At 32.1% G+C, this 11,251-nt stretch overlaps 1 protein-coding gene across 1 annotated transcript; it reads left to right on the top strand.

Annotated features, from left to right (window-relative positions):
* Positions 1 to 5,725: 5,725 nt before the first annotated feature.
* Positions 5,726 to 9,357, top strand: LOC107925983 (WAT1-related protein At2g39510). The gene is made up of 7 exons (XM_016856751.2): positions 5,726 to 6,000; positions 6,088 to 6,150; positions 6,425 to 6,541; positions 7,830 to 8,067; positions 8,409 to 8,570; positions 8,764 to 8,915; positions 9,006 to 9,357. Exons 1-7 carry the CDS (start codon positions 5,807 to 5,809, stop codon positions 9,220 to 9,222), a joined length of 1,143 nt encoding a protein of 380 aa, XP_016712240.1. The 5' UTR covers positions 5,726 to 5,806; the 3' UTR covers positions 9,223 to 9,357.
* Positions 9,358 to 11,251: the final 1,894 nt, after the last annotated feature.

The following is an 11,251-nucleotide window of genomic DNA, read 5'->3' as shown; positions in this document are numbered from 1 at the left end:
ATGCAAAAATCATTAAGGACAATCTATAAAAGGTATTAATGTAATTAATAGATATTATTATTAAACCAATTTGTTCGAAAAATACAAATGTACATAACAAATATCCTACACTTAGGGCACCAGATCCAACAACCCAAACCTATTCCAAGTGATTCAACTGAGGACAAGTGGAAATTCTTTAAGGTAATTAATTAAAAGCAATGTTATTTATTCAATATACATATTACTGATATTAGTTGAGTTAATTTAAAAATATTTGTGATTATATGTTCTTAGTATTGTTTTGGGGCATTAGACGAAACCCACATCAAAGTTTGACTGCCACTTGAAGAAAAACCAAGGTATGATATAAGGAAAAATGAGGTTGCCACTAATTTTTTAGCGATATGTACCCTTGACATGAAAGTTACATACATGCAACCTAGTTAGGAAGGGTTGGCTACTGATGGGAGAGTTCTTTGAGATGCTTTAAGTAGGAGAAATGGCTTAAAAGTGTCTAATGGTTGTTATTATCTTGTTGATGTGTTTTTCACACATTCAAAGGGGTCCTTTTCTCCTTTTAGAAGACAACAATATCACTTAAACAAGTGGAGAGGATATCAACCTACCAACCCTAAAGAGTTTTCTTCCCTATTTCAAATGAACGAAAAGATATATGGGTCAGAGGATTGCTAACCGAGGGAAATTACTTATCTTAAATTTCAAGTATATTAAATGACCTTTATATTATATTTTGGCATTTGGACTATTGTAGGTAACTGATATGTAATGACCTTTTGATGGACGAATAATCTATGGAAGTAGTAGTAGATATGCTACTCAAGTTAAATGTTCTAACTTCGAAGTAGATTGTGAAGCTATTATTTTGAATTACTTTTAAGTTGACCTAATCATATTTCTATAAATTTTTATTCGTGACGCTTTGGATGCCACAATTTAGGGATGCATATTGTTTTAAAACACAAAATTATGCCTTTTAATATATATATGTATATATTCAAGTAGGTAGTTTATAAAGGAAACTATGCCTTAGTTAATACACATGCTACAAAAACTTGATCCAATGCAGGTATTTTCAAATTGAAAGTATTTGTTACTGATGTTCAGACATACGTACTTGCTAATATTGAAGAAGCCCCTTTTTATGATTGTTGAAGAAATATAGTTGAGGAAGAAATGGGCGCATTATTGAAGTAGAAAACATGAAGTTTATAGAAATTACTTGCTAGCAAAGCCTGTTGATTGCATGTAGTTATTCAATATCAAACACAATTTTGATGGAAGTGTTGCTAGATATAAAGCTAGGTTACTGCCTTGGGGCTACTCACAAATGGCAAAGTAAGAATTTAAGGGAACTTAGAGTTTAGTAGTAAATGATAACACTATGAGAATTATCTTGACTGTTTCTTTTACTAGAGGATGGAGGCTTAAATAGGTAGACATTAATAACACTTTTATAAATAAGGAGCTGAAGGAGGAGTTTTACATGTTGCAAACATTAGGTTATGAACTAGTTGATTCTAGTAGTGAACAACTTGTTTATAGATTGTATAAAGCTTTGTATGGTCTCAAACATGCTCCAAGAGCTTGGTTTGAGAAATTTAAGCAATATCTTACCTTACATGGTTTTCAACAATCACAAGCAAATGTAGCTTTGTTCATTCAAAGAAATGGTGACAAGAAAGTGTTTCTTCTTATCTATGTTGCGTAGTTATCATTGGAGATGATTCTGCATCTATTAATGAGTGGATAAAGTTGTGGATGAGCAATTTCATTTGATAGATTTAGGATATTTAAATTCCTGTCTTGGGCTTCAAGCTAAATTAACTAATGGTAATGTGTTGTTAAATCAGAGAAAATATGTTTTAAAGCTTCTTCAAGCAACATGGATGGATGATTGCAAACCCTTTCCTACACTTATGACTTGTTCAACAAATCTCACTAATATGTAGCGTGAACTCTTAGGAGATCATCATTACTAAAGAAGTATTATGGGAAAACAACAATAATTATGTCTTACTAGACCATCCATATCTTATACCGTGAATAAAGTTAGTCAATTTATGACTCCGCCTAAATATATACATTGGAGAGTTGCTAAGTGAATTCTTAAGTATCTCAAGCGGACTTGTGATTATGGTGTTGCATTTAGACTTGCTAAACAATTGAATCTAGTTGATTATCCTAACATAGAATGAGAAGTAGCATAGATAATAAAAGGTCCACTTTTGAATTTGTAGTTGTTGATGTGTCGAATCAACAAAGATGAGACACAGAGGAGGGAATGATAGTGATGACGGAGGCCGATTTAACCTATCTAGGCAGAGAGTCGAAAAGTGTAGAGAGTGGAAGTAAAAAGATGAAAGCTGAGAGCAAAGTGGTAGAGTGTAGGTAAGAGTGTTAAAGATTTTATCATTCTTCATCATCTTAAGAACTATTTATAGGCGAGGTCTTATGTTAGATGGCATTAACGTCGCGGATTCGTTATTAGACCATCATTGTGGGACGCGTGGGGTGGATGTCCACGATGGACGAGGATGTTTATGGTGGAATTTATCCTATCATTTCCTTTTAATTCATGGTACGGAGTGGTTGAATCCACATGGGGTTTGGTAACCAAAAGGATCACATTCTTAATAAAAGATTGGGAGCTTGAAGGAACGAGTGGTGGTGCCCTTCTGGAGGGAATGGATGGCTAACTTCATTGAGCAACTTTCTCCTATTTGGTCTAGTAGCTAAATCAAAAAGCAAAGCTTCTAATGGCCTTCCGGTCCTCAACGGATGGGGGTGCTCCTCAAGTGGCTTGCCTTGCTGCCACATGTCCCAAATTATGGAAGGATATATAATAGTAGTATTTCTAATCAACAATTTAGTATCATGGAATTCAAAGAAGCAGCTCGTGGTTACTTTATTAACCTTAGAGGGTGAATATCCCAATGTTGCAAGTAGTGTGTTAGAGCTAGCTTGGGAGCAATCATTGTTGCATGAACTTTCTATAGTGTGTCAAATGTGCCTATTGTTTGGTGTGATAATGCAAATGTAGTTACAATATCAGGGAATCATGTGTTCCATCAAGATCAAAGCATGTGGAGTTACAAGTACACTTTTTAAGAGAATGTGTAGCTAAAAATAAGCTTGGGGTTAACTATGTCCTTGCATTTGAGCAAGTTGTAGACATACTAACAAAGCCATTGTCTGTTCTAGTGGTTAGTCATTTCAGAAAGAAGCTTGATGTATGTTCTGGTGGAGAATTTTGTTAAAAAAAGAGAAGTCAAAGGGGAACACTAGATTATAAGTTGGAAAGTTAGTCCTGTATGCTAAGTGGTTACTTGTTAGTTTGTTTGTTGTACCAAGAGGTTAAGTAGTTTACAAGCTAGATAATGTTTGAGTCCCTTATATAAAAGCATAATTGTACAAGTCAGAAATAGATGCTTCATCATATATCAAACTTCTTCTCAGTTTTCTTATCTTTTCTTCTTTGTTTTCTCTCTCATTTTCTTAATGATATAATCTCTTTTTATATTGAATCTTAAATTTTGTTTTGCTAATACTTCCAATTATTGCTACCAATTTCTTACTTTCAAAGTTAGTTCATGTGTTTGAATTGATATGATTATTGGGTGTGTTATTAATTAATACAGTTAAGTTATGTAATTAGTGCAGTTAATTGAGTTAATTACATTGATAAATAAAATTTAGATTATTTTTTACTATAAAATTAGATTAGTTTAATTTGATTACCCTTTAGATTAGATATAACTTGATTAGTATTTAGGTTAGATGTGATTTGATTAATATTAATCAGGGTAGATGAAATTAGTTTTAGGCTTAAGTTAAAGAAAATTTTAATCTACTTAAAAGTTTAGAATAGGAATAACTATGTTAGAATCTCAAAAAATTAAGTCTAAATAAATAAAAATCCATTAAAATTATATTTTTTTAAATAATACTTTGAAAAAAATTATGATGAATAATAATCAATATCAATTCTTGTGTTCTTAAAAAACATTTTTTTTGAAATAAACACAAACCCAATTAAATCTCAAGCCAACATGCTTACTCTGTACACTTGGCCTTAACACCCTTCAACTTCGCTAGTACTCAAAGCACTTATGTGAGCAATAAGAACATGAAAAATAGAAACAGGACAAGAACTAAAGCAAGACTGGACTGCAGAAGATAAGGCCACCCGAGCGATATGATGAGCCACCTTATTTGCATTTTAATGAGTCCAACGGAAGGACGGATGTTGAAATTGAAGTCTCAATAGATAACAATCGTATAAAAGCAAGCCAAACTTGGAAAAGTAAAATTGCTGTAAATTTAAGGCTATAACGACCTCCAAACGATCCGGCTCCACCTCAATATTATCCAAGCCCAAAATTTTCAACCAAGTGATGGCCTCTCTAATAGACATAGCCTCTGCCAGCCGTGATTCCATTAACAGGAAGAAATCTTTCAGCTAGGTGCGGACCTCTCTAATAGACATAGCCTACGCCAACCATGGTTTCGTTAACGGGGAGAAACCTTTCAGCCAAGTGAGGGCCTCTTTGATAGACATAGCCATCACCAGTCGTGGTTCCATTAACGAGGAGAAACCTTTCAGCCAGGTGAGGACCTCTTTGATAGACATAGCCACCGCCAGTCATGATTTCATTAACGAGGATAAACAATGTGTGAAAGCCCTTACAAACCCATTGTTCAAGTTTTAATAATAACTTATATGTTTATTTTTAATAAATTATTTTTAATTTTAATTTTAAGAAGGTTAGTAAACTAATTAAAGAGTTTCTGAAGTTAATCAATTTAGTCTTTGGATCTGTTATTTGATTTATTCAATTTGGTCTTCAAATGTGTTTTTTATTTATTCAACTTGGTCTTCAAATGTGTTATTTATTTATTTATTCAATTTGGTCTTTGGGTGTGTATTCTGAGTTATTCAATTTAGTCCTTAGACAAATTTTCTAATCTATTTAATTTGGTCCTGTTGATGATTTGATTATATTTGTCCTATGTTTGTTTGATTAATGCTCTTGCATGTTTAGTTTAGGCTTAGTTTATTTCCAAGCATGACCTAAACCTAATGAAGACAAATAATTATAATTAATTTGTGATATTTAATTAATTTGAAAATAATTTAATGATATAGGAAATGAGTTGTTGTAAAATTGATTTTAAAATATTTAAAATTGAATTAATTTAATTTTGTAGATACTAGAGTCAAATTCAAGAAAATTATAAATTTAGATAATAATGAATTAAACCCTAATAAAGTGTCACAAAATTAAAAAATATTAATATTTCCTTACACATAACTCAACACTCTACCCTACACCATTCTTTTAGAATTTTTTTAACATAATTCTAAAAATGAGTAGATTCATGATTAATCACATCTAACTCTTTTTTTTTTTTAATTTAATGGTTACTACATAAATAAAAAAGATCTTGTGAAAGTCATATACTTGGACTCAACAATGTTTCGTATAGGCAAATACCACTACTTTTATTTTGCTTTTGCTTTGCTCTTAGTTGCCAATCTTTTTATGTTCGAGTTTTCTTTATGTGAACAAAAAAGACAGTTTTTTTTTTAATTATTATTATATAATCTTCAGAACAGTTGATTTTAGTGGAATCCCAACATTTACATATCTATAAATAATTAAACAGATTATATTTGCATGAAAAATAATGTGTATATAAGGAAGTTGAGATTGTGCTTCATTTTTTACACCAATATAAAAGCTTGTTGAAGAAAACAGAGATTTTGACAAAACCAAACCAAAAAACAAAAGCAACACTGTGAATGGGTTATCTGGCCAAGACTTTCGATCAAACTAAACCATTTGTAGCTGTAATCCTTTTGCAGTTTGGGTTTGCAGGCATGTCTTTAATCAGTAAGTATGCTTTAAACCAAGGCATGAGCCAACATGTTTTGGTCGTCTACCGCCACGCCGTCGCCACTCTCGTCATTGCTCCTTTCGCCCTTGTTTATGATAGGTTTCATATTTTTCGACCGATACTTTTAATCATGTTATATTTATTCATTGTGATTGTCCATCATTTAAATCAATGACTCATTTGCAGGAAGATTAGGCCAAAAATGACCTTGTCTATCTTTGTTAAGATATTCTTACTAGGGTTATTGGAGTAAGTACCAAGTTTTATGTTCCTAACCATTGTAGAGGTCTTTAGTTGACAAGTCGAGTAAGTTGCCGATATAGTAGGCAAAGATCGAGAATCCTTTGAAAAACAAAAAGGGTGTTAGCGGGCATCGGAATTTCGTTTTCCGTTATCCTTCTCACATGGTTCCTAGCCTTTATATACCGTGATCTCAATGACTTACTTGACTTGTCACCGGCCGACATCGATGATCTTATCGAATAATTGGTCTGAATATAACACCAATTCACTTGATTTTCAGGCCAACAATTGATCAAAACTTATTCTACAGTGGTATGAAGTATACTTCAGCAACTTTCACATCTGCAATGTGCAATGTTCTTCCTGCATTTGCATTTACCTTCGCCTGGATCTTAAAGTAACCAAATTTCCAATCCCCTTCGTATATGCAACTTCATAGTATTTCAAGGAAAGGGCACCTTAAAACCTAAACATTGGTACAATATTTAAAAATGTTTAGACAAAATTTTTAAGCTTAAAAAAAATCTAGGGCTGTCGTTTAACTCTAACGTTCAAAGTCACCAATATGATCAATTTTCCAATTTATAATATATTTATTTATTTTTATATATTAAATATAATATTATACCGTAAGTATTGTAAAATACGAAAAATTTTCTATGTTTAAAATTTCAATAAAAAATATATAAAATTTGACAAAATTAAATATGTATATATTATGTGATCCTTAAAATGAAAAGTGTTCATTAGTCCAAGTAAATTTTGACCGAGTCTTTGTATGTTGTTAACATCATTTATATTGACTCAAAAAATAAGTTTAAGCAAATATAAATAATGCTGAAGCCATACATAGGCTCAGTGCAAACCCAACCAACCGATAAACATATCTAATTTCATCTATATATATATATGTGTGTGCGCGCGCGCGCGTTTAGGTTTGGGTTTGGGTTTGGGTTTGGGTTTGGGTTTGAACAGAGTTTTAAATTTTACTTAACATTTTTAACTTTTGAGTTAAGCTTGGGGAAATACTAGTGATGTTGACGTTAATTATAGGTCAAATTTGAACTCAAACATCTGTTGCCATTAGCTTCGTTCAAGAGTCGAGTTTTCCGCTTAAAATCTAAAACCTCACCCGGTTTTTAAGGGGTTTGGACAAAAATATTAAATTCAAAAAATAGATTTGAGTAAAAAGAAAATTAGGCCCGTTTAAACTATGTGTCAAGCTTAGATTCTAATATTCAAAGCTTGTTCAAGTTTATAATATGTATTTTTTAAAACTTTATTTTATATATTATGTATTATACATCATATGAAAATTAAATATATTATATCATAGGTAAATATTAAAAGTTATGTTATTTTTTAAAAAAATTGACAAAGGAAAATTTATATAATAGTAGCAAAAAGAGTACATATACATAAATATAATTACTATATATGACGTAAAAATAATTTTCTAAAGAAAATAATATGAGTGGACTTTTAACGGACTTGAATTATTATATTACATGTAAATATGGGTGAGTTTATATAAAAAAAATTTGAGCTTCAAATCAGGTTATATTTAGAAAATTATATATAATATTAATACCAGATATACTCAACTTAATCTAGTCTCTTTCCAACTCATTAATATCTTTATATGGTTGAATATATATATATATATATATATATTTGTTTGGCAGGCTTGAGAAGGTTAATATAGGACAAGTTCATAGCCAGGCAAAGATAATAGGAACCATTGTGAGTGTGGGAGGAGCAATACTAATGACTTTGATAAAAGGACCAATGTTGCAGTTGCCATGGATTAAATCAGATGATGGCCATGCCTTTTCCAGTGCTGCAACTCACCAATATCCCATCAAAGGCGCTATCATGATCACCATCGGTTGTTTCAGCTGGGCCGCTTTCATCATTCTACAAGTAAACCTTCTACATTTACATTCATTTTCTCTTTTATCACGGCTGCGGTGATGGTTGTTGGTGTTCTAGTTTAGACAATATTGGTTAGTAGCGGTTTCAAGGTAAAATGAAAGGATATGAGTAGCATTCAGTTTTGGTTTCAATCTGTACAAGTCTGTATCAGCGAATACCAACATGTTACAAGATAAAACTAAAGGGTCAAAGCAAAAATGATATACCTACTGGTATGCCTACGATACGGCATTTAACAGATGTTATGATTAACTACAGTGAACGTATGGAAGGTGGACAGTATTTGTTTCATTTGTCATAAAGATGTAATGCGTGGTTTTGTTTTGTAGGCCATTACGCTAAAATCATACCCTGCTGAGCTTTCCCTAACAGCTTTAATCTGCTTGGTGGGCACCATTGAAGGATGCATTGTAGCCCTAGCCATGGAAGCTGGTAATGCTGCTGTTTGGTCTATTCATTTGGATGCTAAACTATTAGCTGCTGTTTACAGTGTGAGAACCTCTCTCCGCGATTGCATCAGTACGGTCATATTATATGGTTTTGGTCTCTCTATCAATACTCAAAATTTAGAGATTTGCCCTCTAAAATTTGATCCCTCTTATCAGTCAAATTAGTTAACACCGCTAAGGTATGAAAAAAATTCAACATACCAGACACTCACTTGAATGTTTTGTGTGGTGGCAGGGAGTAATCTGTTCTGGAATTGCTTATTATGTTCAAGGGATGGTAATGAAAACCAGAGGGCCTGTTTTCGTGACTGCTTTTAGTCCCTTAAGCATGGTGGTTATTGCAATTTTTAGCTCATTTATCTTACCAGAGATACTCTACTTAGGAAGGTAAATTATCAGTTCCATTAAATTCCGCCATGGAAACTGCTAAAGAAAGCTTCATAATTTCTGTAATTATGGTATCATTCTTTTTTATAGGGTTATTGGAGCCATTGTTATTGTTATTGGCCTTTATCTGGTTTTGTGGGGTAAAAGCAAGGATCAAACGTCATCAAATCATGAGATCCAAACGGAAGGATCAAATGATCTGAAAATGATTCCCGCCATTGATGAGACAACAAAGGTTTCAAATCAAGAACTTGTTGTCCTGGATTTAACCTCCAACAAAGTGACACCTACTGATGAATATGTCTGATGATATGAAAAATCAGGAGAAAGAAACAGTTTTTTTTTTAAAGATTAAAACAAGTTTTATGAACCCTAAATTCTCCAAGAATGCAAAGTAGAGATTAAGCTAATGAATGGCTATAATAACTAAAATCATTGTAAAGTGGGTTCTGGTGTTTAATCTTCTTACTTATTCACTGTCATGATCTAACTCACTCACAGTGAATCAAATATTATTCCACATAGAAATCAGTGAATATTAGCACTAAATAATGTAATCAAATCTCCAAAACTACAATCTATTAAGCTTATGATATCAATCCTCCTTCAACTTTTTGAGCATATTCTTCACAGACAGACGATGATTCATTTTGGGTATTTTAAGATTCAACTGAAGAAGAATCTTAATAACCTCTAGAACCCAAATATCCATCATTGTTCTACGAATCAAATCACAAAACAGCATTTAAAAACAAACCAATGGATTCAACTTTGGGACATGTTTTTTGTTTCATCATCATTGGATTGATTTGGTGTACCGAATTTTTGCTTGAAAGAGTCTTGCCTTTGCATCCACATCATATGCCCCTTCAAATCCAAAAAAAATTCAAATCCAATTAAACGATTGGGAACCCAGAAATGGGAGAATTTTTGCAATCAAAGAGCAGTTTTTTTTTTTACCTGAAGAGCAGCGGCCCAAGCAATGAGGAAAGAAGCGAACCAGAACCTTTTGTCTTTGATGAGAGTTTGGACATCAAAATTTTCCATAAAACCCTAATCCAATATAGCCTTTCGTTTTGTTGTATTTTTAGGGTTTCTGGATTTGGAGTTTTTTTTTTGGGGGGGGGGGGGAAGGGGAAGAGGGGGCTGGTGTTGTTTTGTTTGGATTGAGCTCTTCTATGTTTTCTTTCCCTGCAGGTTGATACAGTTCCTATCAGATGCTGCCACCTAACCAATAAATATGGGTTTTTTTACCTATATATTATAAAATAAAATAAAAACTAAAATAGTATGTTAAATAGATTATATATCAAAATGACACATCCTAAGCTAGTGAAGGGTGGTGCATAAGTAACACTATTTTAAAATTTTGACACATTTAAGTTAAATAATAATAATAATATTATTATTATTTTAATAGTGGTGCCTGATTGATAGGCGGCACCACTTTGTCCAGAATGGTATATAAGTGATATTTTATACGGAAGGGGCATGATGTCTTTCTGATAGGCGGCACCAGTGATCCCTATCTGATAGGTGGCACTGGTGACCCCTATCTACTAAGCAGCACCAGCACCATTTTCCCCCCTCTCCCCATCCAGCTCAATTTTAGTAGCAGTTAAAAAAAATAGTATAACATAAGGAAGATGAGAGGGAGAAGAGAAGAAAGAAAGAAAAGGTATTTTTATTTTTATTTTTATTTTTATTGTTATTTTCAAATAGAATATATTATGATAAGAAAAAAGTATTTTGTTAGTATTATATAGTTTGTTTAGTGTTATTTTTATGTTTTGCTTTAAAGTTATTTTGTTTATTGTGATATGTTAGTAAGTTTTGTGTTTAGATTAATTATTAAGGTTTATTATGATTTGTTAGGTTATGAATGTTATGTTTTAATTTTTTTAATATATTTGAAAGTTTTTATGTCAATAACTATTATAAAGTAATTGTTAGTTAGTGATAACAATAGAAAAAAATAGATAAATACTAAAAATATTTTTGTCATAGATATTGTTAGAAATGGCAATAAATTTGATATTGTCTGATAAGATAATAACTTCAGCACAAAGGAAGAAAGTTGATAAAATGATGAGAGAATTGCATGATTACAGAATGAAACCAGAAGAAGACATCGTTCAACACCTTATTACCATAAATCAAAATATGCAAGAAGTGTTATGGAAGGGTCATGAACTAATTAGAAAGAATAAAGTGCAATACTTAACCCTTAAAGAGACATTAATAGAACGAGAGCATCAAATCATTTTAGACCAACTTTGGAAGACATTGGTACCACGAACCTATTGGAATCTAGTTATATACTTCGTGAAGTTTAT

This window comes from Gossypium hirsutum, chromosome D04, assembly GCF_007990345.1.
Source record: "Gossypium hirsutum isolate 1008001.06 chromosome D04, Gossypium_hirsutum_v2.1, whole genome shotgun sequence".
Lineage (NCBI taxonomy): Eukaryota > Viridiplantae > Streptophyta > Magnoliopsida > Malvales > Malvaceae > Gossypium > Gossypium hirsutum.
This window is presented reverse-complemented; position numbering and strand designations above follow the sequence as displayed.

Bases quoted from the DNA above. Each gene is read 5' to 3' on its own strand.
- LOC107925983 (XM_016856751.2), top strand. From the start codon at position 5,807: ATGGGTTATCTGGCCAAGACTTTCGATCAAACTAAACCATTTGTAGCT. The intron at 6,151-6,424 runs GTAAGTACCAAG...CTTGATTTTCAG, and splicing joins TTCTTACTAGGGTTATTGGA to GCCAACAATTGATCAAAACT. The intron at 8,916-9,005 runs GTAAATTATCAG...TCTTTTTTATAG, and splicing joins GAGATACTCTACTTAGGAAG to GGTTATTGGAGCCATTGTTA.